General features: G+C 44.2%; 1 protein-coding gene across 7 annotated transcripts in view; it reads right to left on the minus strand.

The window, feature by feature from the left end:
* The window catches only part of wnk1b (WNK lysine deficient protein kinase 1b), a 218,384-nt gene extending 196,497 nt beyond the window's left edge, over window positions 1–21,887 (minus strand). For all 7 annotated transcript variants that reach the window (XM_060903420.1, XM_060903417.1, XM_060903422.1 and 4 more), the window contains exons 1-2: window positions 21,203–21,887; window positions 15,044–16,119 (exon numbers count right to left, since the gene is read on the minus strand). In XM_060903420.1, coding sequence (XP_060759403.1) covers window positions 15,044–15,754 — 711 coding nt within the window. In that variant the 5' untranslated portion in view covers window positions 15,755–16,119; window positions 21,203–21,887. The remainder of the gene's footprint in view (window positions 1–15,043; window positions 16,120–21,202) is intronic.
* Window positions 21,888–27,126: the final 5,239 nt, after the last annotated feature.

Here is a 27,126-nt window from a genome sequence, read left to right on the forward strand (position 1 = left end):
AGCAAAACGCGACCAAATGCGTCATTGGCTGCGACCAGCCGCTACAGTCAGAGCCAGAGATCTCTGCTGGCAGGGTGTGATTTGTTAACTAACACCACTGAATGGGATATCTTTGGCGCTTCGTGCACCACATCCGACAGAATGAGGTGTCAGAACACTCATGTAAACAATAAAAGCGAGAATAACAGAACAAAACGTACGCAGTAAAGCAACCGAAAACAATACTCACTCCCAAAGCTTTTTAGCAGCAGCTTGGATTTCAGAAATCGCTGCTCATTCTCAGCTCGAAAGCGAATCAAGCGGCGTGTTTCCTCTGGATAACAACTTAAAACACGTAAATAATGGAGAAAATACATTTATGACAATCTTTCGCCGCGGGAACCGCCATCTTTCTGAAATCCGCATGAAATCTCGCCGAAATCCGCATGGCATTGTGGGAAATCACTCAAACCCCTTCGTTCGGAGTCAGCTCCAGGAAAATCTCCGTTTGGAGGGGTACAGAAGCCCTACCCCTTCCCCTACCCCTCCGCGTTAACTGGGATTGGGATACCCCTACCCCTTCACGTGAACGCGCAAAATGGAGGGGAAGGGCCAAGGGGTTGGTCCAAGGGGTGAAATGGGATTCGGCCTTTGTAGCAGGTAAAACTTTCCAGATGTATTTACGTGCAGTCCGTTTTTTAAAAAAAATAAAAAATAAAATCCTGACAGATTTGCACAGGACCAAAATCCCAGAGCTACACCAGTAATGATGACATCATCCCACCTCCATATTTCTGCGCAGGACATTTCTGCTTATATAAAGCACTTCGAATGACTATGTAATGAAGCGCTCTATAAAAAATAAACGTGCTTGCAGTTATTTATCGATAAGTATTGACAAGTGGTTTGATGAGGACGGGAGAGAAACTCTCGTGTATGGTGGTTAACTCGTCCTGGCCTTGTTCGAGTACAGTCTGTCTCCATCTCTGACATCCAACGCAGACCCAAAGTTACTTTTGGAGGAGCGAGTGTCCTAGTTTTCCTCCTTCGTAGCTTTGGGTAAAACACAAAGCACGGTGTGATATAACAGTTTGTGACAGCACAGCGAACTCAAAGCTCACCTTGCACCAAGCCCGCTTGATACACAGTCCAGGCTAGAACTGTGCGGCATTGTTTATAAAAGTGTGACTTTACTAAAATAGACTTGACATTTAACATAAAAGGACTGCTGCAGATCCAATTAGGCAAGACGCATTCCTTCATGCCGAATGCGCATCATTGAGGGGATGATAAAAAAAAAATAAATACCTGGAAGAACAAAAATATGAGCGAGAAAGAGGAAAAAACAAAAACAAGCACATCTTTCTGAAACACACTGATCTGATAAGATGAGTTTTAGATCTGAGCTCTCAGAGACCCAAGATTGCTCGAGACATTATGGGATATGATGTACTGAAAAGATAACGTAAAATTATGCGAGAGATTAAATAAGGAGGAGGAGAATGTGAGGAAGGCTCTGGTTCACAGAGAGAGAGAGAGAGAGAGAGAGAGAGAGAGAGAGAGAGAGAGACTCTCTTGGAGGAAGTGAAAGCTTTGATTCGAAGTAAATTGTGAAATGGTGAGTAAAATCAAATCTTGTCGAGTGCAAGCTGTCCGTCAGCAGTTTCTAATCAAGCATCCCACCTTATGACGAGACACAGACTTATTTTTCTCAGCACTGAATGCTCTGTAATTTCCAAACGATGTTTTGCTAAGCACAACTTGAGTCAACAGCAGTGAGCTAAACCCCCCCCCCCGCTTGAACTTTCTACTTGGTTTGGTTTGGATTGTCTGCTGGCTGGACAAAAGCAAAAAGAGATGAGAGGAAAAAGAAGCCTGGTCGGTAAAGCCGGCGACCTCGGTGTCCTCTCTTGTTCTTTTTTGTCCACTTAGCGAACAGTGGCACTTGCAAATCATTGACGTCCTGCCACAGGAATCCTGAGAATGCACGAGCAACACAAAACAGCACCCAAAACCCAAAGGCAGGGGGCCAAACCAATCTGCAAACCAGTTTCAACCGTAAGCCCATTGCAGCAAAACCGTCCTTCAAATAGCTTAGAAACGTCTGAATTTAGAACACTAATGGCTTTCTGACCAGTGACATGGCTTTTTCATGCAAATTTCCAACTAGCATGTGGTTGCAAAACTGGAAGGTTGAGAAAAGCCAGAGGTTATCAATCCTGTCTCAATGCACACCCAATACAATTTAAAGAACTCGCAGGAAAGTTCAGACTGAAGCGAGTCATGCAAAGAGAACAGGAAGACGCAAAAGAGCTGGGTTAATCAGTTTGATATTAGCAAGCAAACAGACTTGTGCTATTGCAAGGCAAAAACACATGAAGCGCTTGAACTCTTGAATCATTTGGACTAAAGTCAAAATTCATTTTGTGACAGATTTCTTGTCTCCAAATTAACCCTTTGATGCAAAACATGGGTCAAAAGTGACTCGGCTGAGTTTTTATCTTCTATATCTTTGCAATAAATTAATTCCATCATTCAGTATTCAAGGTATTCCTCAATTAACTTGTTTTTGATCATCATACATCCTTATTTTATTTTTTCCTTTCTTACTTTTTGAATAAAAACCCTTTTTGTATCACTACCCTTCTAATGCACAACATGGGTCAAAAATGACCTGCATTCATTTTCCAGGTTATTTCATGTACGGCTGAGTGTTTCTATGATATACTTTTGAAATAAATTCATTTTGTCATTTACTTTTCCAAATATGCAGTAAATATCTCGTTTTTGTTTAGCGCAAATCATCATTTTTATTTTTCCTTTCTTAAGTTATGAACAAGCACAGCTTTTGTAATTCTACATCAAGTTTACACACATGGGTCAGAACCGACCCGCATGCATTTACTCCAGCGTTTGGTGGGAACTGTGAATTGTGCTTGTGTCAGACATTTCACAGCTCAGCACGGCGCCCTTTGCCCATCTAATACATGCAAGTAATGGTTTTCAATTGTTCGAACATTACCTTAGGAAAAAAAAATGATGTTGTTTAGGTTCCCTTGAGAGTGAGTAGATTACTCGTCAGAAAGTTACAAGTAATTACTATTAGCTACCGAGCTGTCGACATATTCTACTTTAGTTAGCTAATTTTATTGTAGTTGGCTTAGCTAACTACATAGTTAACTAGACCGGACAATTCCCCGGGGGAAATTGTGAGAGGATGCAGTGCGCGAAGCAATTCGGTCACGCATGTTTGCTGGCCGTGAATGTGTGACCTGCAATGATGTTTCAATGCAATGATCATGTGTGTGCTTGAGACAGCAGCCGTCATGAAGAAGAGCTATTCAAGAGTATAAACAAAGTGACTACAGGCGGAAATTAGCATGTACTGCTATAACCTGGGACAGACATCTGTCCTTACCACAAGGATAATGTTTAATTTGTGCACTGTCCCTTTTAAAAATAAAATAAACTCTAAACTCTAAGAAGAGTGTTTGTAGTTTGTATGTACGAACAGAAGTGTTCCTAATAAAGTGGGCGGCTAAGGTGAAGTGTCATGCTGACCGAGGCTGTTTTTCTGTCATGTTTATAATGGGTGTCAATGAGGCCATTCTGCTGCCCTCTTCTCAGTTTGAGGCTTCTCATTCCAGAACTCTAAATCCTATCGTTTAGGTAGACACATTGTGTGAATCAGGACAAGTTTTCCTACTACTTTTGAGAAAATCATGTCTGTAGAGTGAAATTTGTGGCTGAAAACACGGTTTAAGCGAGAAAGTTTGAGCTTTATTTTCAACCTCTCTCCACTCTAAGTTAACGAGCTTCACTGGTGTGTGACGCAATAGACACCCATTCAAAAGCCGGATTTTCTCCCAGAACCCACATGGCATTTGAGCCGAGACTGATCCGAAAGTGTAGAACCTAGCAGAAAAGTTGAATGCCAGATCCACAGAGGAGAAGTTTTCCTACGTTTTAGAGTTTGAATCATGTCTGTAGGTGAAAGCATGCCAGAGCAGCGGACATTTGAAAAACGTTGAAAAAGTGCTTTTTTTCCAATTAATTCCATAGAAATGAATGGGGTTTTTTTGGACGATTTTTTCGCGACTACGTCGCGAAAAAATCGTATTCTGTAGAGAAAAGTAATAGCATAGCGAGTCCGATCGAGCCGCACGTTTTGATATATTGTTTGTCTGTGTGCAATGTACGGTTGTGTGACCTGCTATGAAGCTACAATGCCATGATTTATGTGTGTGCTTGAGACAGCCGCCCCCTCCCCTCTGTGCTCGCTTACTGAGGCCAGTAAGCATGGTGACAGGCCTGAGCAGGTTAAGACACACACACAAGATTTTGTCAGGTGTCTGCTGTAAATTGCTAAGGACCAGGCCTCGAACAATGACAAATAACTCGACAACGGAAGCAGCTATTCACAAAATTCTTTCACAGTGAGCGCTAGAAGGGTCTCCTGAATAAAATGATGTATTTTTTTGTTTGTAGTCTTAAAAATAACGACACTAGAGCGATTTAAAAACGAGTGACTTTCCTGTCCCGTTTATAATGCGTGTCAATGAGCTAAGACACACAAGGTCTTGAATTTTGTGCTGTGTTTTACTACGGACCAGACCTCGAACAATGACAAATAACTCGACAACGGAAGCAGCTATTCACAAAATTCTTTCACAGTGAGCGCTAGAAGGGTCTCCTGAATAAAATGATGTATTTTTTTGTTTGTAGTCTTAAAAATAACGACACTAGAGCGATTTAAAAACGAGTGACTTTCCTGTCCCGTTTATAATGCGTGTCAATGAGCTAAGACACACAAGGTCTTGAATTTTGTGCTGTGTTTTACTACGGACCAGACCTCGAACAATGACAAATAACTCGACAACGGAAGCAGCTATTCACAAAATTCTTTCACAGTGAGCGCTAGAAGGGTCTCCTGAATAAAATGATGTATTTTTTTGTTTGTAGTCTAAAAAATAACGACACTAGAGCGATTTAAAAACGAGTGACTTTTCTCTCACGTTTATAATGCGTGTCAATGAGGGCTCTCAGCTGCCCTGTCCTCAGTTTGACGCTTGTCATTCAAAAACTGTAAATCCTATCGCTTAGGGAGACACATTGTGTGAATCAGGACAAGTTTTCCTACTACTTTTGAGAAAATCATGTCTGTAGAGTGAAATTTGTGGCTGAAAACACGGTTTAAGCGAGAAAGTTTGAGCTTTATTTTCAACCTCTCTCCACTCTAAGTTAACGAGCTTCACTGGTGTGTGACGCAATAGACACCCATTCAAAAGCCGGATTTTCTCCCAGAACCCACATGGCGGTTGAGCCGGGACTGAACCGAAAGTGTAGAACCTAGCAGAAAAGTTGAATGCCAGATCCACAGAGGAGAAGTTTTCCTACGTTTTAGAGTTTGAATCACGTCTCTAGGTTAAAGCATGCCAGAGCAGCGGACGTTTGAAAAACGTTGAAAAAGTGCTTTTTTTTCAATTAATTCCATAGAAATGAATGGGGTTTTTTGGGGCGATTTTTTCGCGACTATGTCGCGAAAAAATCGTATTCTGTAGTGAAAAGTAATAGCATAGCGAGTCCGATCGAGCCGCACATTTTGATATATTGTTTGTCTGTGTGCGACGTACGGTTATTGAGTTATTCGAAATCAAAATTTGCGTAGGAATAAGAAGAAGAAGAAGAGAAAATACGTAGAAGAACAATAGTTGCAGTGCTTTGCACTGCAACCTATGGGCTCCCCTAGGGGAGCCCATAGGTTGCTGTGCTGCAGCACTGCATCCTAATAAATAAATAACTGGCCCCATTCACTGCTAAAGTAATTACCGTATTTTCTGGACTATAGAGTGCACCTGTATATAAGCCGCATCCGCTCTATTTTTTAAAAAAAATTTAAAAAAAGATATACAAGCCACACCGGGCTATAAGCCGCAGATATCCATGTTGAAAAATTAGATATTTACTGCATGTATAGAACGATTTTGTACTGTAAATGTACATGTATGTACCTGAACAGATTCTTTCCGAACAGTGCCTTTTAACACGGCAGCAACTTTGCTGATTAAAACGGAACAGAACCAAGAGAAAATAACCGGTATTTATTTACCTTCATTTCTCCTGTGTTTGAAACCACAAGTCACTTTAATCATCTTCGCTGGATTTGAAAATAATTACCAGTTAGTAATTTGTCGTGCGTGTTCTATCTGCTAAAGATCTGCTAATTCTTCTTTGCATTGATTTTTCGTCTATCTTATTTTTGATTCTACTTCCGGTTAGAGCGCCCCTAGCGGTGGAAGAAAAATCCACAGAATAGCCGCACCTTTGTATAAGCCGCATGGTTCAAAACCTAGGAAAAAAGTAGCGGCTTATAGTCCAGAAAATACGGTACTTGAAAAAATTATTATTATAGTATTAAGACATTTAATTTTAAAATCACACTTGGATGACCTATGTGTAGTAATATAAAAAGTATTTTTGTTCATAAAGTAGGAAAGAAAAAATGAAATTAATGATTTGTGGTAATTAAAAACAAGATATTTAAAGAATACTTGGAATATTCAATCATAAAATAAATTGATTTCAAAAGATAGAGCAAAGAAAAACTTAGTCAGCATGAAATAACCTGGAAAATGAATGCGGGTCATTTTTGACCCACGTTGTGCATTAGAAGTAGCCTGGGCCCGCCCATCCTAAGCGTGACGCAACACGAGGGCCTGTTGCGAGCTTAGTCTGGCCAGGCAAGCTATCGCCAGCATTTCCAAGCTCCGGAAAAATCGGGAGCCAATCAACTCTGAGCATCTCCAACGGCCCTGGGTAGAGGCGCGTTCAAGGCAGTGACGTAGTAGAACTGCGACCGGAAGCCATAGATTGTTTACAGAATCTATGCCGGAAGCGCTTCGTTCACGCTTCCGCATCTATTACGCATAGATGCTGTATTGAAAGCATTCAACGGGAAGTTCTCATTGAAAACGGAGCAAAGAGCAGCCCTGGAGGTATTTATTGAAAGGAAGGACGTTTTCGCCTTGCTCCCGACCGGCTTTGATAAGAGTTTAATCTACCAGTTAGCCCCGCTAGTAGCCAAATCAATGGGGCTCAGCGAGAATCCTATCGTCGCGTCACATACATCAGAGGAAAGAGTGATGTGATTGGTTTAAGCTTCGTCACAGCTTTTTCTGGCTTCGACCAGTAGCAAACTGAGGCATTTCAGGGAGGCGGGTCAACCATGCACTTTGGGAAACGGTTGGGCTGAATATCTTGGCCAGACCAATAGCTCGTAGAGCTTTGCAGTCGCGTTAGCCAGACTACATTAGAATAGGTGTGCATATGTTTTGCATCAAAGGGTTAACAAAAAAAGCTTATCGGACCAAAATGATCCCATGTCGTATTATCCACCATGTTGATTTTTTTTTTCCCCCTCAACATTTAAAATCCATCTCCTCCTGCACGGTTTGTCCAATTTGTACGAAATTTGGTAGACTGCATCTTCAGACTAATATCTTTAAATATCATATAAATAATTTTGATCAGACAATATTTCAAAGTTAAACCACTGAAGATAAAAATCTGAAATTTGGTATACTTACACTTGGCCCCATTGGTCTACATTTCACCAAAACGGCCACCAAATTTCAGCCAAACTATATGTATGTTAGGGAGCCCAAACACGACAACTCGAGTCCTAGAATCACCCACTACTCAGATTAGAAAAATTACCCTGATCATCTTACATCGTCGACAGACCATGCGGATAAAGATTTGCAAAAAGAATTTTGATTCATCAAACCTTTTCCAGCAAATCAAGCCAAAGAATTTTTAGCGCATGGTCCGTATTGACTCTATGGCAATATCTTGTGATGGAAAAGTTAGTTTCATGAACCTTAATATGCTTAATCATGATCACATTCCAATGTCGCACGTTTTATTACCTTTTGCCTGTAGGGGGCACTATAACTGAAACATTACAAAATATTCAGAACCACTGTAGCTAAAAATTTTAAAATTGGTCATTGTTGTACTTATGTTGTTAAAGATGTTGAACCACTTCGAATTCCACCATTTTGTGCAACTTCCACGAATCTATTTGGACCCCGATGATCGCTGCTTGCGGCAAGGTTCGTGCTGCTTTTTGCATTAAAGAATACAGAGAAAACCAGGAAAAAGAAAAGATAATCGGAATAAACTTGAGGTTTAAGAATAACTGGAGCGATCAAGCAAGACCCTTTAAGTTTTTTTTTTTTAAATATAAAGAAAATTGAACATACACATCTGCGTGTATGGGTAAAACCAGAGGCTAGTTTTAACAGAGGGGGCTGGGGTGAGAAGCACAAGGAATGCAAAACACGAAGAATTTACTACCCTGCCAACACACTTCAATCACGTGTGCACGGAAAGAAGATAAAGGGGGAATATTAGGAGATTTACAGTAAAAGGAACGAGGGATTAAACCCATCTTTTCTCATATACTGGAGTCCCTGATGAAATGTGTGGAATTACAGAGCACGTCATCGTATGATGTAGCCCAGATATCTGGGAGATGACGAGACAAGACGAGACGAGATGAGAGGAGAGGAGAGGAGTCGAGCATGATAGGAGCAAGAGATGGAAGGAGCAAGTCCTGGCAAGCTGATGCTCTCTACATTTCTGAGACAGACGTGGAAAACTACAAAAAAAAAAAAAGATTACACATTCTTTTCAAGGGAGTAGGGGCTGCTTTACATTAGCAGAGATGTATTCAGGGTCGTTTTGGGATTTAAAAAGTCCGTCCCACAACAGCCCAGCACAATGATAAAGTGAGTGGCTGGGCGTGTGTCCAACTACCTCACACTGCTGTCGGACGTACACTCGCTGTCTACAGAAACACTAGAACTTCAGTAGAGTTTACCTCATTTGTCATAATTCTCCCCTACGTAGATTTTCGGCACTAAACCAAAATGACGTTTTATGGTATGTCAGTGAAGGTTTTCCAGGAAAAAAAAAACGAACCAGCCTCCTTATGAGGGATTGCATGTGCCTGGAAACTGCATTCTCGCAACGTCTACACAGTCACTGAACACCTGAGCAAGCACACCTGGTATTTCCTGTCTTATCTCATTTAGGAGTAAATTTGAACCCACCACCCCCTCCCCTTTGGCTAATGTTTGGTTTTTACTTCAAAGGTTTGAAAGCTTGCTGCTATTTAGATAACCATGCTACCTACAGCTGAGTGCAGGAGTTCTCTTAGGCCAAGTTTACATTAGACCGTATCTGTCTCGTTTTCTTCGCGGATGCACTGTCCGTTTACATTAAAACGCCTGGAAATGCCGGGAAACGGGAATCCGCCAGGGTCCACGTATTCAATCCAGATCGTGTCTGGTCCGGTGCTGTGTAAACATTGAGAATACGCGGATACGCTGTGCTGAGCTCTAGCTGGCGTCGTCATTGGACAACGTCACTGTGACCTCCACCTTCCTGATTCGCTGGCACTGGTCATGTGACGCGACTGCTGAAAAACGGCGCGGACTTCCACCTTGTATCACCTTTCATTAAAGAGTATAAAAGTATGAAAATACTGCAAATACTGATGCAAATACTGCCCATTGTGTAGTTATGATTGTCTTTAGGCTTGCCATCCTTCCACTTGCAAGTGGTAAGTGATATGCGCTGGGATCACACACACAGCGGCTCAGTCCCGAATCGTGGCTTGTGCACTTCACTTGCGTGCTCTGTGAGCTGCGCAGGGCCGGAGTGCGCACCCTCCAGAGGGCACTCGCTGTTCAGGGCGGAGTGATTTGGAGCGCAGGATGCCTGCGGAGCCGAGCGTATCCGTGTATTGGTGTTGCTGTGTGCACGCGAATCGTGTATTGGTGTTGCTGTGTGCACACTAATCGTTTTAAAAACGTTAATCTGATGATCCGCTGATATGGTCTAATGTAAACCCCACCTTAAGCAGCTCACATACCTTCTGAATAGGTGAAGGGGGGGGGGCCGAATTCCAAAATATCAACCAAAAAAATTAAATACACATGCCAAAAAAAAAAAAAAAACAATAATAATAAGTTAAATTTATATAGCGCCTTTCAAAAAACCCAAGGACGCTTTACAATTATAGACAAGGAAAGACAAAAATAAATAAATAAATAATACAAATAAAAAAAGTCCACCAAGTAGGGGTCAGGATGTAATTCCCGTGGTGTAGCAGCCACAGTCCCACCAAAAGGCGCACAAAAACAAGTCCCACATCTCCAGCACCGCCGCCGTCAGCAACATTGCTCGAACACCACGCCGTGGATCCACACAGTGAGCAGAGAAGCTCCGCCACGCAGAGCGCTGGTGTGTCCCAAACCGCCTGCACAGCCGCCGCGACGCCACCGAGCAACATCGCTCGGAACATCACGCCAAGCACTAAAGCGCAGAGCGCTGGACAACCACGATGTAAATTGAGCAACGAGCTCACTGCAGTCCATAGCTGGGAGCGCAGGCATCACCCACAGCAACGATGATTTAAAGTGAACCACTGAGGCAAACGAATTTTTTCCCATCTTCAGCTTGTCGTAAGGGGTGCACAAACTTTTGCACTCAACAGCATGAATACAAAGTCTCTCTTATTCACCTTAATTTTAGTCTTGCTGCATGACTTTCTGAACCCTCACACGTTAAACATCCTTTGGCTAGAAAGTTAATCGCCGCTATCATGGGGTGCACAAACTTTTAATATGAATTTTGTTTAGATTTTATTGTAGGAGGTTGCAAAGAAAGGGTGACTTAACACAAACCGAAGCAACACAGCACATTTCCATTCCCGGATAGTGACTCTTCCTTCCAGTCTTGGCAAACAAACAAACACGCACACTATTAGGAAGGACACTATGATATAAATGAAGGAAATGTTGTCATTCCAATTGTCTTCCTCCTCAGAACAAAGTCCAACAATTAAACGGGAAACAGTCATGGCCCAAAGAGATCCATAGAACTCGTGTTTCTTCCTCACCCACTTGATTCACATCCTTTATTCACACATGACGCCACCTTTTACTTCTCACTGGGGCATAACTCTTAAATGATGTCATGGATGATCTCCTGCTCTATCTACACCGGCTGACGGTATTGCAGTGACGTTTTAAATCGCAACAGTAAAATTATGGAGCACGAAGAACATTCATCACTCGTCTGCATGTGTGTGTGTGTGTTGTGGTTAATGAAGAAGAAGTGGGAAAATCAAAGACACGCTCCCACATGCTTACAACTGCATAGCTGGCACAGCTCCAAAAGAAAAGTGGGAGATACGGGATGAGTGAAGCGTAAGAGGAGAGGCAGGAGTACGATAACCGGCTCATGAGTGCACTAACAGCCACAGGGTCCAAAAATAGGACACAAAATGAGAAGTTACAAGAGAAAAATACTTTTTTTTTTTTTAAATCCATGCATTAACTCCATGGCACTGTTAAAATATAACTCCGTGTTCCGCTAAAAGTCATAACTCGTAATTTCTGACCCAACAAATGCCGAAGAAAACAACTGGGAATTCCTACTCGCAGGACTCCAACACTGAGCTCAGAAAGTGCCGTCAAATCAAAATGGCTGCTCATAACAACAACAGTAAATAAAGTAGTACGAAGCGGTTAGATTGCTGCTTAGAAAAGACAAACGCCATCTAAAGTGGGCCAGCTTCCTTGCGCAATAAACACTGCAAGCTATATAGAAGCGATATCCACCCTAGGAATACCGACCTATTTACCAGAAAGAATCCAAAACGGCGAGGAACTGACCGAGAAGAAGCGATTTTTGTTGAACTGCTTAAAGCATTAAGGCTTAATTAGTCCATAACTTCATTAATAATTGTAATTATGCAAATCTGAGTAGAAGTTATAATGCACCCTAGGTACCCCTGCCTTCATGCTAGAAAGAATCAAAATCGGTGAAGAATTGAAGAAGTGATGTGTGGAAACTGCTCATTAGGGATTGATTAATTACACCATATCTTCATTATTAATTACAATTATACAAATTTGTGCAGAAGCCATATGCACCCTAGGTGGACCTACCTTCCTGCCAAAAAGAATAAAAATCTATGAAGAATTGAGGGAGAAGAAGCAAATTTCATGAAATGTGGACGATGCCAGACAAACAATGGACAACACATGATATAAAGTTCATCCATCGCCTGTTGGCTGGATGAGATGATGATGATAATAATCCTCACAAATCTTTCTTCTGGTTTCTATCTGTGTAAAAATTAAGACTTACACTCCCGTTCAAAGGTTTGGGGTCACCCAGACAATTTTGTGTTTTCCATGAAAAGTCACACTTTTATTTCCCACCATAAGTTGTAAAATGAATAGAAAATATAGTCAAGACATTTTTCTGGCCATTTTGAGCATTTAATCGACCCCACAAATGTGATGCTCCAGAAACTCGGGCTACATCCACACGACAACGGCAACGAGATGTTATTTAAAAAAATATCGCGTCCACATGGGCAACGGATCAGTAAAATATCAGGTACATATGGCGACGCAACGTTTGCTGAAAACGGTGCAATACACATGCCACACCTCTAGGGGCGCTGTAAGACGGTCCCTTCGGAGACACCAGGACAATAGAAGAAGTAAGGACGCATGCACATAAACTATTATGCGCGAGACTTCATATTAGCCACAAAGTCAGAAAAATCTGTTGGTAAAATTACATTATAATGACCAAATACAATGAAAAGTATTTTTCCAGTCTCACCTGTGAAAGGTAATCCCATGTGATCTCGTTTGGACGGCAAACCTGTTGGTACAGTTAAACGCAGCACATGAATGAGGCATCTTTATTCTCCGCTTTGACCCATCCAATATGGCAACGAGGATGACGCATGATTCTACGCGGAAGGCGGCGTCTTTAATGGTCCGGAATAAATTGAATGCTACACGTTGATGGATTAATTTGTTCTTCTACGTCCTTTTTGAGGAATGTATTGTAGGACCTGCCCTAACTCTCTCTCTCTCTCACTCTCACTTTGCACCATTACACAATAAATATTCGCAGTGAAAATATTTTGTAAGCGCGTTTCATGAACCAAGTTATAGGATTTGTTGACAACTCGCATCGAGTTCGTTACACTTCTACCCGGCGTGAAGCACATGTGGTTGTGACGTCATCGTAAACAAATCCGTTCTACTCATCCAGACGACTTCGCAACGGCGCCGTTGCCAGATCTTTCCACTCTGGAACCCGTTCTCAAAAGATTTCGTTTTGGGGCACCCAAAACGCCGGTGCCATGTGGACGCCAGGCCGAAACGATAAACAATTTTATCGGATTCACCTGAATCCGTTGCCGTGTGGACAGGGCCTCAATCTGCTCAAAGGAAGGTCAGTTTTATAGCTTCTCTAAAGAGCTCAACTGTTTTCAGCTGTGCTAACATGATTGTACAAGGGTTTTCTAATCATCCATTAGCCTTCTGAGGCAATGAGCAAACACATTGTACCATTAGAACACTGGAGTGAGAGTTGCTGGAAATGGGCCTCTATACACCTATGGAGATATTGCACCAAAAACCACACATTTGCAGCTAGAATAGTCATTTACCACATTAGCAATGTATAGAGTGGATTTCTGATTAGTTTAAAGCGATCTTCATTGAAAAGAACAGTGCTTTTCTTTCAAAAATAAGGACATTTCAAAGTGACCCCAAACTTTTGAACGGTAGTGTAAATTCTGCAAAAAATAAAATAAAAATACTTCTTGGAAAAGAAACTTAGCGATACACAAATAGCCCAATTCCAGGAAAGTTGCACATTTTTCATAGTCAGTGAAGGAGGGTGGGGTGGGGGTGGGGGTGGGGGGGACAGACAACTTCCCAGAATGGATTTTCAATTTAATCCAAATTCACCGTTTCGTGTTTCTCTCTCTCTCTCTCTCTCTCTCGCAGATCACGGAGGCATGGTTGTGATATTAATCTGGAAATTTTTGGTTCTGGGAAGCAAACTGATCAAGAAAGTGATTTTTTTTTTTTGTGGTGAAAGAGAGCAGAGTAAATGGTTCCAGATTAGGCATGGGTTGGCATCATTGGGGGCAAGAGCTAAAAGAGAACAACAACAGACCTGGACGGAGCTAGAAATATGTAACACAGATCAATATCGACCTACTCTATCGATGAAAATACAACATGGGATTCGGTCGTGATTCCAGAGTGGAAAGTCCCTCGCTTCTTTCACACTTGGAAGAAAATAGTTTACCCAAAAAAAAAAAGAATAAGCTCGTCTGCTTTAAATCTTTCACCTCGGGTTTGATTTCAGAGCAATTACACTGCAGATCTCTCTAGGGCTTCATACAAACCAGGCCTCTATTCCTTCCTCAGTCTCTCTCACACACACAGGCTTCTAGCTCATGGTGGCCAAACCCCCTGATACACCCACTTGACCTCTAACCCCCCTGAGACACTTAGGGTTCTGCTCTGAAATCAGGATTGATTTATCTAAGAATGCGCCCCCACGATCTCTGGCGGAGAGCGCACAAACGTGCCAATTTGCACGCACGGCTCCATGCGTCACTGCCATCGAGACCCCCTAAGGCTAAATAAGCCTGGGACATGTGCAGTAGGGTTCCTCCTCCTCAAAGCCTGGCTGCAGAACTTCAACCAAGAAACACTCAGAAATCCAGAACTCATTTCTTTTGCTATTACTCTGAGTCAGATTTGCACTTCTACACTAAAAGCCTGACCCGTATGCCCCAACGTAACCTGACGATCACTCGGAAACTAAGACTGACATTTTGAGAAGACAGAAGAGTCATTTCTGCCAAATATGAAGTGTTATTCAGCTATCAACCTCTTCTGAGCAGCGGAGGTTCCCTCTTCTGAGTAGCGGAGGTTCCCTCTTCTTCTTCAATGACCTTCATGATGCACCACGAGAATCTCAGCAACAAACACAAACACTCTGCAGGAGTCAAGTGATGAGACTTCCTGCTTTCTGCGCTGCTCAGTTTCAACACTGCAAAAACCTGTTTTTCTCAATGTGCGGTTTTCATTTTAATACTCCGATGCCCTGCAGCTACCACAGCCACTTTGACTACTGTTCGATTCTCATCTTTCATTCTTACCTGAAGCTCGCACCACGCTACTTCCACGGTCGTCTCGGTATCCAAGCCCTTGTAGACGGTTTTGAAAGAGCCGCGTCCGATCTCGATGTCAAATTTCAGGAAGCGGCCGTCCGGCGACGTCCCGACGGCTTTGGTTTCCACCTCCTCGTCCTCCTGCTTCTTCTCCTGCTTCTTCTCCGCCTCTCGTTGCTCCGCTTCTATGCGAGCCTTCACAGCTTCCTTTTCCTCCTCGTATTTCTCCGGCACTTCGCCTTCGCGCTCAGGTACACTCGTCACTTCAGGCTGCGTGTCTGCAGTCCTGAGACTCTCGTTCTGCACACACACGATCTGCTCGTCTATCCTTTCTTCACTATTGAGTTCGCATACTTCAACCGCATCCTCCACGTGTTCTTCTACTACAACGGCTGTACAGACGTCCAGAGCGTCGTCAGGGGCCGAACTCGAACCCACAGGGCACGGAGACGGGAGAGACGTAGTAGGGATGCAGGCTTTGCTCGGGAGGTCAAGCGCCGTGACGTTAGAGTCGCAAATGACGCTGCGGCGGAAAAATCGGTGCTCTGCCGTCTTCAGATCTTTGTCCATGGTGTGGCGGCGGTGCCGGACCTCAACGCCCAGCTTCTCACCCAGCATCGAGTCCGAGCCAGAGCCATTCACATTTTTAGGAGAAGGAGGAGCCAGAAACTCCACATTATCATCAGGGTTTTGGGACATCTTCCCAAATGTAAACTTACTGAAGGGGGGGGGAAAAAATTTGGCAAAATAAGTTTGGGTGAGAGCCTCGTATTATTTTCTATAGTATTTATAAACAGTTATCGATGATGCACTTTGTAGGGCCTGAGCCCAAAAGAGGAGGAGTTCTTTTATAAACGTAAAAGAACAGGATGCAGTCACAGATCAGCAAGCGCGTATGGCGAGAGACGAGAAGCGTCAGATCCACACCATCCATCCTGCAGCGAAGCGGCGAGAGTCCACGCTAAGCATGAGGAACCACAGGGAGGTCGGGCTCAGAGCCTGCTGTCCTTTTTTTTTTTTAAATCGTTCCACTGTATGAACAGCCAAACTCAGGTCCGGAGTCACTGTAAGGGAACACATGCAGAGACGATGTTTAATGTGGGGGGGAAAAGGGAACGCTCAACAGTTTTTTGCTCACAAGTAGGGCTGCTCGATTACGGAAAAAATAATAATCACGATTATTTCAGTCAATATTGAAATCACGATTATTCAAACGATTTTTTGAAACAATGCATTTATTCAGCATTTCTCTTTAAAAAAAAAAAAACTCTGTTATTGATCATTTACGTTCACCTTTCTTTCAAACTGAAAATAATTAATAGTCTAGAAAAATTTAAGTTTGCGATGTATAAAACAAAATAAAAATATTCTTTTGACATAAGACAGAGAAAAACAAATGTACACTCTATCCAGTTGTCCACAATCTCTATATTTAAAAAAATAAAATAAATGTACTTATTTATATAAAGAATATCCAAAAATAAACTTTGGTACACTTTAGTGCAATACTACAAAATTCCAAATCAAACATTTTTGTAAACAACACCCACTATCGCATGGGTGCAAAGCAACTGCCATCGGCTTGATCATTTTGTTTGTTTTTTATTGTTTCGTCGTGAATAACTTTATGGCTCAGTTTCAGGTGGTTGAAGAGGTTTGTGATGTTGCCAAGAGGCGCAGATACTAGGCTACCTTATTGCAAATCTTACACACGATGCGCTTCTGTTCCACGTCGGATTCTTCGAATCCAAACTGATCCCGTATTACAGACGTTTTTCGTCCCTTTTTGTCGACCAACCGATTCTGCCCTCCTTCTGTCATCTTGCGAGCCTACCTCGCGCCAAACAATTCACAATCTCTCCTCCTTTCAGCTGCGTGAGTGGAGAGCCTTTAGGCCAATTTATGCCGACAACCCAGTCCTCGCAGATAGCATCGCAGACAGTGTCTGCGTAGCCCCCCCACCTTCGCAGACGCTCTGCGCGCACCTCCCAAAAATTGTGACCACCGCAGAAGCCTCGCAGACAGCGCCGCAGACAAGAGGGCTCTGATTGGTCCACTCTACATCCGCTGTACACGCACTTCCGCTTCCCTACTTTCCCGGTTTGGTTCGTTTTCACGACCGGCATTTTTAAAAACGCGAGCGAAGATGGAGCAGCACGAAGAGCGGTTGATTGAGGAAGTACGTACATCTATACGACTCCAGTTCTAGTCATTATAAGTAACCGGAGGATAAACACTCAACTAACCACACCCACCAACTACTCCTAGCGACTTCGCGCCCCCTTGCGTTGTGGCGGTGAATAACATCGCGCACGCCTATTACTCCCCGCTCAACGATAAATTACAACTGTCTGCGAAAAGCTGTCTGCGAAAGCCTTGTCGCAAGAGCATGCAGAGGCCTATAGACACACACACACTGCTTCCGCCGCGTGAGTGTTGTCGGCAAGTCTGCGCATGGGCCCGCGGGAAGGAAACGTATTGCGTGTGCGCGTCCCCGACAAATGGCAAAATAATCGTTTCAACTCAATTATATGAATTTTGAGATCGTTTGACACAAAAATCGAAATCGTGATCAAAATTCGATTAATTGCACAGCCCTACTCACAAGTAACAATTACAAGGTGTACATGATCTGCGCATACCTCTTAAATACATCCACTTTTCAAACTTGTATATTTCAGATTCTTCTTATTTTTTTTTATTCCATAACTACTTCCGTTTGTTTTTTGTTTAATTCTTTTATCTTCGCTGTTCAAGCGCCAATCACCAAAGCAAATTCCCTGTATGTAAACAAACTCAATTCTGATTCGGATTCTGATTCTGTTTAAATTTGACTTTCAGTTAAAGAAAAAAAAAAAATCCATCCAGAACATCTTGCAGAACCATTTTGATGATAAAAATTAAGATAAACATTCTTTGAACCTGTCCAGATCTCTGGCACAAATTTCACTTGCCATCTCATAGTTCACCGACGATCCGAGCAGAGACTTGACCTGAATGCGGAGGAGTCGTATAGCAGGATGCAGTGCATTCTGGGAACTCGGAGTCCAGCGTTTGCATCCCCAACATCTCCACTACATCCAAGTTGGATTTCTTGTTCATATGATGCTAAACATTGCTGAAAAATGTCAAAGCTCTTGCTCTTTTTGGTTTCTGAGCCGACGTTAAAATCTGAGTGTTGTAATATAATCACTAGCAACGTCTGTCTATGACATCGGGACAGCAGACGACCGGAAATTTCTCACAGTAACACCACAAACAGAGCACCAACCAACAAACTAGCACCACAATCACTTTATTTAATGGGTTTCAGACTGGAGATTTACTTTAAGGAGGTTTTAGTAGCAAGAACCTTTTAAAACAGTTCCATCGCACTGACACGAGCAGTTATTGAGTTTTTAGAACACGTTCATATCACTGATGAACAAAAAAAAAAAATTTAATTTACAGAATAACCAATTAACTCTAATGAAGACCATGCAGGACAGTAATCGCATCAAAATCACATCATTTCAGAGTGGTACATTTCTCCATGTTTAATCTCAAGCTAAACATTTCCAGGAAGGAAAAAAATAATAATTAAAAAAAAAAAACCCTCTTAACTTCCTTCTTAGTAATTACAAACCCAGTGCTTGAACTGAAGACATTTTTTGGCAGCGCAGGCTCTCGGTTACATCCACTAACAGCTCAGTGGTTTGGCATGCAGCTACACCGAGGGAAGAGGAAACACAGGGGGAAACTAGTCTCAGTGACTTGGAGTTGTTTTAGCAGTTTTATGGAGATCCATCACAGCTTCCCATGTGACAAAGTACAAATACAAACCCAAACACACACCGAGGTCCAGTTAGGTTAATTTATGGCTGTTTTTTTTCTCTTTCTTCGGGGAGGGATTTAAGGTTTATGGCTTGTTCTTGACCTCGTGTGACAGCTGAAGGAGATGTAATGAGCCTGAACAGGCACGTTTTTACCTAATTTCATTAACATAATAATGTTAATTCAGAGGTAGGGGGCAAGCGAGGGAGGGAACACTTCAGGAGCGACAGCTTTATAAAGAAACCCCGTACACAACTGAACAAAGAGCTCAGACAACACAATGCTGAACATATGTCTCATTATAAACATACATGTCAAACTCATAACGTAAAAGAAATTCACTTTTTTTTCCTTCTTTCTTTAAAACTAGCTAGCTGTCCAGAGACAGGCTTTCAGATTCATACATACTGTATCTAAAACAGCTGGATTTAGACAGAATGACTGATACGACTCGTTCGTAAAACACACACTTAGTAGTAACATTTCATGGTTTAACAAGGCTGGTTATGTTTAACCCGATTCATTTGTGAAGGCTTGATTTAATCTGGCTTGTTTAAGAGTAAGATTATTTCTAAGTGATTCAGTACTCTTTGAGAAAGACAGAAAAAAAAGGGATTTAAAATCAAGTTTCTGGTGTTTTTATATTAAACGAATTTCCTGGTCAAACTCCTTATTTGTAATACAAATTGATTATTATTAGGTACTTTATTAGGTACACCCATCCACCTGCTCTTTTCTGCAGTTCTGTAATCAGCCGATCCCTTGATAGCAGCATAATGCATCAAATCATGCAGATCCAAATCAAGAGCTTCAGTTAACGTTCACAATGTTCAAACATCAGAATGGGGGAAAATTGGGATCTCAAAGTGTGACTTTCTTTCACTGTAGCATGGGTGTTGGTCTGAGTATTTCAGAAACTGCTCATCTCCTGGGGTTTTCACACACAAACGTCTCTAGAGTTTATACAGAATGGTGTGAAAAACAAAAAACAATGAGTGAGCGACAGTTCTGTGGGTGGAAATAAACACCTTGTTGATAAGAGAGGTCAGAGGGAAACGGCCAGATTGGTTCAAGCTTTTTTGCCAGGAAGGATAGAGCAACTCATATAATCACTCTTTACAACCGTGGTGAGCAGAAAAGCATCTCAGGAGGTTCCACTCCTGCAGCCAAGAACAGGGATCTTAGAATCAAGAACAAGTACCTATTAAAGTGGGGAGTGTGTGTGTGTGTGTGTACATGTATAATTTATAATAGATAGATAGATAGATAGATAGATAGATAGATAGATAGATAGATAGATAGATAGATAGATAGATAGATCTCCCTAGAGAAGCATGAGCAAGATGTTAAAATGTTTTTATTACCTGTTTTCTTTTACATTATATTTACTTATAAATAAATTAATAGAGCTGTTTACATTTATAAACCACATTTACAACGACTTACTCGTCAATTAATTCACGTGAATAATTACTGAATGTTAAAATTTTAAAAACCTGCATATTCAGTCATTATTTAATACAAAATTAAAAAATAATTAGTTTAAAATAATTATTTTTTTCTCAGTCGTACTAGTCAGCTAGCTTGTCCTTCTGACTGTTATGCGCTCTGGGTATTCCAGAGAACGAACCAATCCTTGCACAGGAATCCGGAAGACCAGCCAATCATCTTTTTAAGGATACGCGCTTACCAACCAATCACCATTCAGGAGGCAGGATTTGTCGTAAACGGATGGGATTTTAAACCCCAAAAAAATGGGAACGACGCTGCGTTTGGGGATGTCACAACACGAGCCAATCCGTGCGCAGGAATCGGGACGCCTAGCCAATCGGTTGTCGAGAAGACGCTCCGGCTGGCCAATCATCAACCATGAGGCGGGGTTTGTCAGAAAGCGGGTAGGATTGATCAGCAATAACGCTGCGTTTTGTGGATGTGGTGTGTCGGTTGGCCTCTTCCCGTCCATGCCGGTTAGCAACGTTTGTTTGCGTAGTTGCGAACAGTTATGTATTTTATAAACGTGAAAAGGAGCGAGTAAAAATGAGATTAATAATTATGTCATGGTGAGGGAAGTTTTTAAAGATGGTGGTGGTGATGCAGTAATGTTGAACTGTTAAAGGACCATACAGACATCCTTATCATGAATAAACATTATCTTGGAGATAATAATAATAATACAGTGCGACACAGAGCTGTGTCAGTCTGCCAACAGCAGCTGATCTCTCTCAGCAGCATTAACACACCTCAAGCAGAACACTCAGCCCTCATCACATCACATCACATCAGGGGAAATAAACACAGCACTTGTACTGCTGTATGAAGAACATTAAAGCTTACCTTTACTATTATGTCCATGCTTCTTCCTCTTCAGCAGTTGGTGGAGTGTTTTGTTTGGTTTTTTTGCCACAAAATAAAGCGTGAGAAAGGCAGTAAAGCCCGGAGCTAGCTCTGTGCTCTCTCTCTCTCTACCACACGACCAAGAGTCGTAAATAACAACAATATTATCTCAACATGCTGACTTGTGACCTTGTGGAAATCTTCTGGGTGTCCAAGAAGAAGAAAAAAACCACTGACGTCTCTGTGTGTGTGTGTGAAGGGTTTGTTATTATTTTGAAATAAAAATAAAACATATATTCTCCACACGCTACTACACACGCTTCATCACACTCCTCCGGGTTTCTGAGCCTTTTTTAACCGATTCTGGTTAAAGATTACCACAGAAAACCCGTGGTCCCGTCTGGGATGAGTCCAAATCCGGTCCGGATGATGTGCAAAGCGAAACAAAGTGGATTTAGAGTCCTGTAAAGGAGAGAAAACGGAGGAATATCAAAAGAAATCGCGTCTCTCAGTCTCTTTCCCTCACTGTCCGCGTGCACGCGCTCTAACGTGTCGGGTCGCGCGCGTGTCCATGTAGAAATAATGGAATATAAATTAATATATATATAAATTACATACAAGTGTGTGTGTGTGTTTAATCTCTCTCTCTTTCTGTTCAGCTTTCTTCTGCTTTCTGCTTCTTCAGTGTGTCACGTTAGAGCTGCACAGAACTCGACCCGCCCACCAGGCACCATTTTGTTTTTCCTCTTCATGACCGACAGAGGGCGCTTTTCAATTCAACACAGTACGAGCGCGAGCACGGAGAGATGGATGGTTAGCTCTCGATGCTAACGCGACTGGACTGCGTTACAAACTATTTTTAAAGCAGAAACAAATACTACTCCTGTTCGTATCCATCCATCCATTATCTCTAGCCGCTTATCCTGTTCTACAGGGTCACAGGCAAGCTGGAGCCTATCCCAGCTGACTATGGGCAAGAGGTGGGGTACACCCTGGACAAGTCCCCAGGTCATCACAGGGCTCTGTTAGTATCCATCCATCCATCCATCATCTATAGCCGCTTATCCTGTTCTACAGGCAAGCTGGAGCCTATCCCAGCTGACTATGGGAAAGAGGTGGGGTACACCCTGGACAAGTCGCCAGGTCATCACAGGGCTCTGTTAGTATCCATCCATCCATCCATCATCTATAGCCACTTATCCTGTTCTACAGGGTCACAGGCGAGCTGGAGCCTATCCCAGCTGACTATGAGCGAGAGGCAGGGTACACCCTGGACAAGTCACCAGGTTATCACAGGGCTCTGTTAGTATCCATCCATCCATTATCTATAGCCGCTTATCCTGTTCTACAGGGTCACAGGCAAGCTGGAGCCTATCCCAGCTGACTATGGGCAAGAGGCAGGGTACACCCTGGACAAGTAGCCAGGTTATCACAGGGCTCTGTTAGTATCCATCCATCCATCCATCCATTATCCTTAGCCGCTTATCCTGTTCTACAGGGTCGCAGGCAAGCTGGAGCCTATCCCAGCTGACTATGGGTGAGAGGCAGGATATACCCTGGACAAGTCACCAGGTTATCGCAGGGCTCTGTTAGTATCCATCCATCCATTATCTGTAGCCACTTATCCTGTTCTCCAGGGTCGCAGACAAGCTGGAGCCTATCCCAGCTGACTATGGGCGAGAGGCAGGGTACACCCTGGACAAGTAGCCAGGTTATCGCAGGGCTCTGTTAGTATCCATCCACCCATCCATCCATTATCCTTAGCCGCTTATCCTGTTCTACAGGGTCGCAGGCGAGCTGGAGCCTATTCCAGCTGACTATGGGCGAGAGGCGGGGTACACCCTGGACAAGTCGCCAGGTTATCACAGGGCTCTGTTAGTATCCATCCATCATCTATAGACACTTATCCTGTTCTATGGGGTCGCAGGCAAGCTGGAGCCTATCCCAGCTGACTATGGGCGAGAGGCAGGGTACACCCTGGACAAGTCACAAGGTTATTGCAGGGCTCTGTTAGTATCCATCCATCCATCCATCCTTCCATCCATCCATCCATCCATTATCTATAGCCACTTATCCTGTTCTATGGGGTCGCAGGCAAGCTGGAGCCTATCCCAGCTGACTATGGGCGAGAGGCAGGGTACACCCTGGACAAGTCACCAGGTTATCACAGGGCTCTGTAAGTATCCATCCATCCATCCATCCATCCATCCATCCATCCATCCATCCATTATCTGTAGCCACTTATCCTGTTCTACAGGGTCACAGGCAAGCTGGAGCCTATCCCAGCTGACTATGGGCGAGAGGTGGGGTACACCCTGGACAAGTCGCCAGGTTATCGCAGGGCTCTGTTAGTATCCATCCATCCATCCATCCATTATCCTTAGCCGCTTATCCTGTTCTACACGGTCACAGGCGAGCTGGAGCCTATCCCAGCTGACTATGGGTGAGAGGCGGGGTACACCCTGGACAAGTCGCCAGGTTATCACAGGGCTCTGTTAGTATCCATCCATCCATCCATCCATCCATCCATCCTTCCATCCATCCATCCATCCATCCATCCATCCATCCATTATCTATAGCCACTTATCCTGTTCTATGGGGTCGCAGGCAAGCTGGAGCCTATCCCAGCTGACTATGGGCGAGAGGCAGGGTACACCCTGGACAAGTCACCAGGTTATCACAGGGCTCTGTAAGTATCCATCCATCCATCCATCCATCCATTATCTGTAGCCACTTATCCTGTTCTACAGGGTCACAGGCAAGCTGGAGCCTATCCCAGCTGACTATGGGCGAGAGGTGGGGTACACCCTGCACAAGTCGCCAGGTTATCGCAGGGCTCTGTTAGTATCCATCCATCCATCCATCCATTATCCTTAGCCGCTTATCCTGTTCTACACGGTCACAGGCGAGCTGGAGCCTATCCCAGCTGACTATGGGTGAGAGGCGGGGTACACCCTGGACAAGTCGCCAGGTTATCACAGGGCTCTGTTAGTATCCATCCATCCATCCATCCATCCATCCATCCATTATCCTTAGCTGCTTATCCTGTTCTACAGGGTTGCAGGCGAGCTGGAGCCTATCCCAACTGACTATGGGCAAGAGGCGGGGTACACCCTGGACAAGTAGCCAGGTTATCACAGGGCTCTGTTAGTATCCATCCATCCATCCATCCATCATCTATAGCCACTTATCCTGTTCTATGGGGTCGCAGGCAAGCTGGAGCCTATCCCAGCTGACTATGGGCGAGAGGCAGGGTACACCCTGGACAAGTCGCCAGGTTATCACAGGGCTCTGTTAGTATCCATCCATCCATCCATCCATCCATCCATCCATCCATTATCCTTAGCCGCTTATCCTGTTCTACAGGGTCGCAGGCGAGCTGGAGCCTATTCCAGCTGACTATGGGCGAGAGGCGGGGTACACCCTGGACAAGTCGCCAGGTTATCACAGGGCTCTGTTAGTATCCATCCATCATCTATAGACACTTATCCTGTTCTATGGGGTCGCAGGCAAGCTGGAGCCTATCCCAGCTGACTATGGGCGAGAGGCAGGGTACACCCTGGACAAGTCACAAGGTTATTGCAGGGCTCTGTTAGTATCCATCCATCCATCCATCCTTCCATCCATCCATCCATCCATCCATTATCTATAGCCACTTATCCTGTTCTATGGGGTCGCAGGCAAGCTGGAGCCTATCCTAGCTGACTATGGGCGAGAGGCAGGGTACACCCTGGACAAGTCACCAGGTTATCACAGGGCTCTGTAAGTATCCATCCATCCATCCATCCATCCATCCATCCATTATCTGTAGCCACTTATCCTGTTCTACAGGGTCACAGGCAAGCTGGAGCCTATCCCAGCTGACTATGGGCGAGAGGTGGGGTACACCCTGGACAAGTCGCCAGGTTATCGCAGGGCTCTGTTAGTATCCATCCATCCATCCATCCATCCATCCATTATCCTTAGCCGCTTATCCTGTTCTACACGGTCACAGGCGAGCTGGAGCCTATCCCAGCTGACTATGGGTGAGAGGCGGGGTACACCCTGGACAAGTCGCCAGGTTATCACAGGGCTCTGTTAGTATCCATCCATCCATCCATCCATCCATCCATCCATTATCCTTAGCTGCTTATCCTGTTCTACAGGGTTGCAGGCGAGCTGGAGCCTATCCCAGCTGACTATGGGCAAGAGGCGGGGTACACCCTGGACAAGTAGCCAGGTTATCACAGGGCTCTGTTAGTATCCATCCATCCATCCATCCATCCATCCATCCATCATCTATAGCCACTTATCCTGTTCTATGGGGTCGCAGGCAAGCTGGAGCCTATCCCAGCTGACTATGGGCGAGAGGCAGGGTACACCCTGGACAAGTCGCCAGGTTATCACAGGGCTCTGTTAGTATCCATCCATCCATCCATCCATCCATCCATTATCCTTAGCCGCTTATCCTGTTCTACAGGGTTGCAGGCGACCTGGAGCCTATCCCAGCTGACTATGGGCGAGAGGCGGGGTACACCCTGGACAAGTAGCCAGGTTATCACAGGGCTCTGTTAGCATCCATCCATCCATCCATCCATCCATCCATCCATCCATTATCCTTAGCCGCTTATCCTGTTCTACAGGGTTGCAGGCGACCTGGAGCCTATCCCAGCTGACTATGGGCGAGAGGCGGGGTACACCCTGGACAAGTAGCCAGGTTATCGCAGGGCTCTGTTAATATCCATCCATCCATTATCTGTAGCCACTTATCCTGTTCTCCAGGGTCGCAGGCAAGCTGGAGCCTGTCCCAGCTGACTATGGGCGAGAGGCGGGGTACACTCTGAACAAGTAACCAAGTTATCGCAGGGCTCTGTTAGTATCCATCCATCCATCCATCCATCCATCCATCCATTATCCTTAGCCGCTTATCCTGTTCTACAGGGTCGCAGGTGAGCTGGAGCCTATCCCAGCTGACTATGGCGAGAGGCAGGGTACACCCTGGACAAGTCGCCAGGTTATCACAGGGCTCTGTTAGTATCCATCCATCCATCCATCCATCCATCCATAATCTATAGACACTTATCCTGTTCTACAGGGTCGCAGGCAAGCTGGAGCCTATCCCAGCTGACTATGGGCAAGAGGCAGGGTACACCCTGGACAAGTCACCAGGTTATTGCAGGGCTCTGTTAGTATCCATCTCTCCATCCATCCATTATCTATAGCCACTTATCTTGTTCTATGGGGTCGCAGGCAAGCTGGAGCCTATCCCAGCTGACTATGGGCGAGAGGCAGGGTACACCCTGGACAAGTCACCAGGTTATCACAGGGCTCTGTTAGTATCCATCCATCCATCCATCCATCCATCCATCCATCCATCCATCCATCATCTATAGCAGCTTATCCTGTTCTACAGGGTCACAGGCAAGCTGGAGCCTATCCCAGCTGACTATGGGCAGGAGGCGGGATACATCCTGGACAAGTCACCAGGTTATTGCAGGGCTCTGTTACCATCCATCCATCCATCCATCCATCCATCCATCCATCCATCCATTATCTATAGCCGCTTATCCTGTTCTACAGGGTCGCAGGCAAGCTGGAGCCTATCCCAACTGACTATGGGCAGGAGGCGGGGTACACCCTGGACAAGTCGCCAGGTTATCGCAGGGCTCTGTTAGTATCCATCCATCCATCCATCCATCCATCCATCATCTATAGCCACTTATCCTGTTCTATGGGGTCGCAGGCAAGCTGGAGCCTATCCCAGCTGACTATGGGCGAGAGGCCGGGTACACCCTGGACAAGTCTCCAAGTTATCACAGGGCTCTGTTAGTATCCATCCATCCATCCATCCATCCATCCATTATCTATAGCCGCTTATCCTGTTCTACAGGGTCACAGGCAAGCTGGAGCCTATCCCAACTGACTATGGGCAGGAGGCGGGGTAC

This window comes from Neoarius graeffei, chromosome 21 (assembly GCF_027579695.1).
Source record: "Neoarius graeffei isolate fNeoGra1 chromosome 21, fNeoGra1.pri, whole genome shotgun sequence".
Taxonomy (NCBI): Eukaryota; Metazoa; Chordata; class Actinopteri; order Siluriformes; family Ariidae; genus Neoarius; species Neoarius graeffei.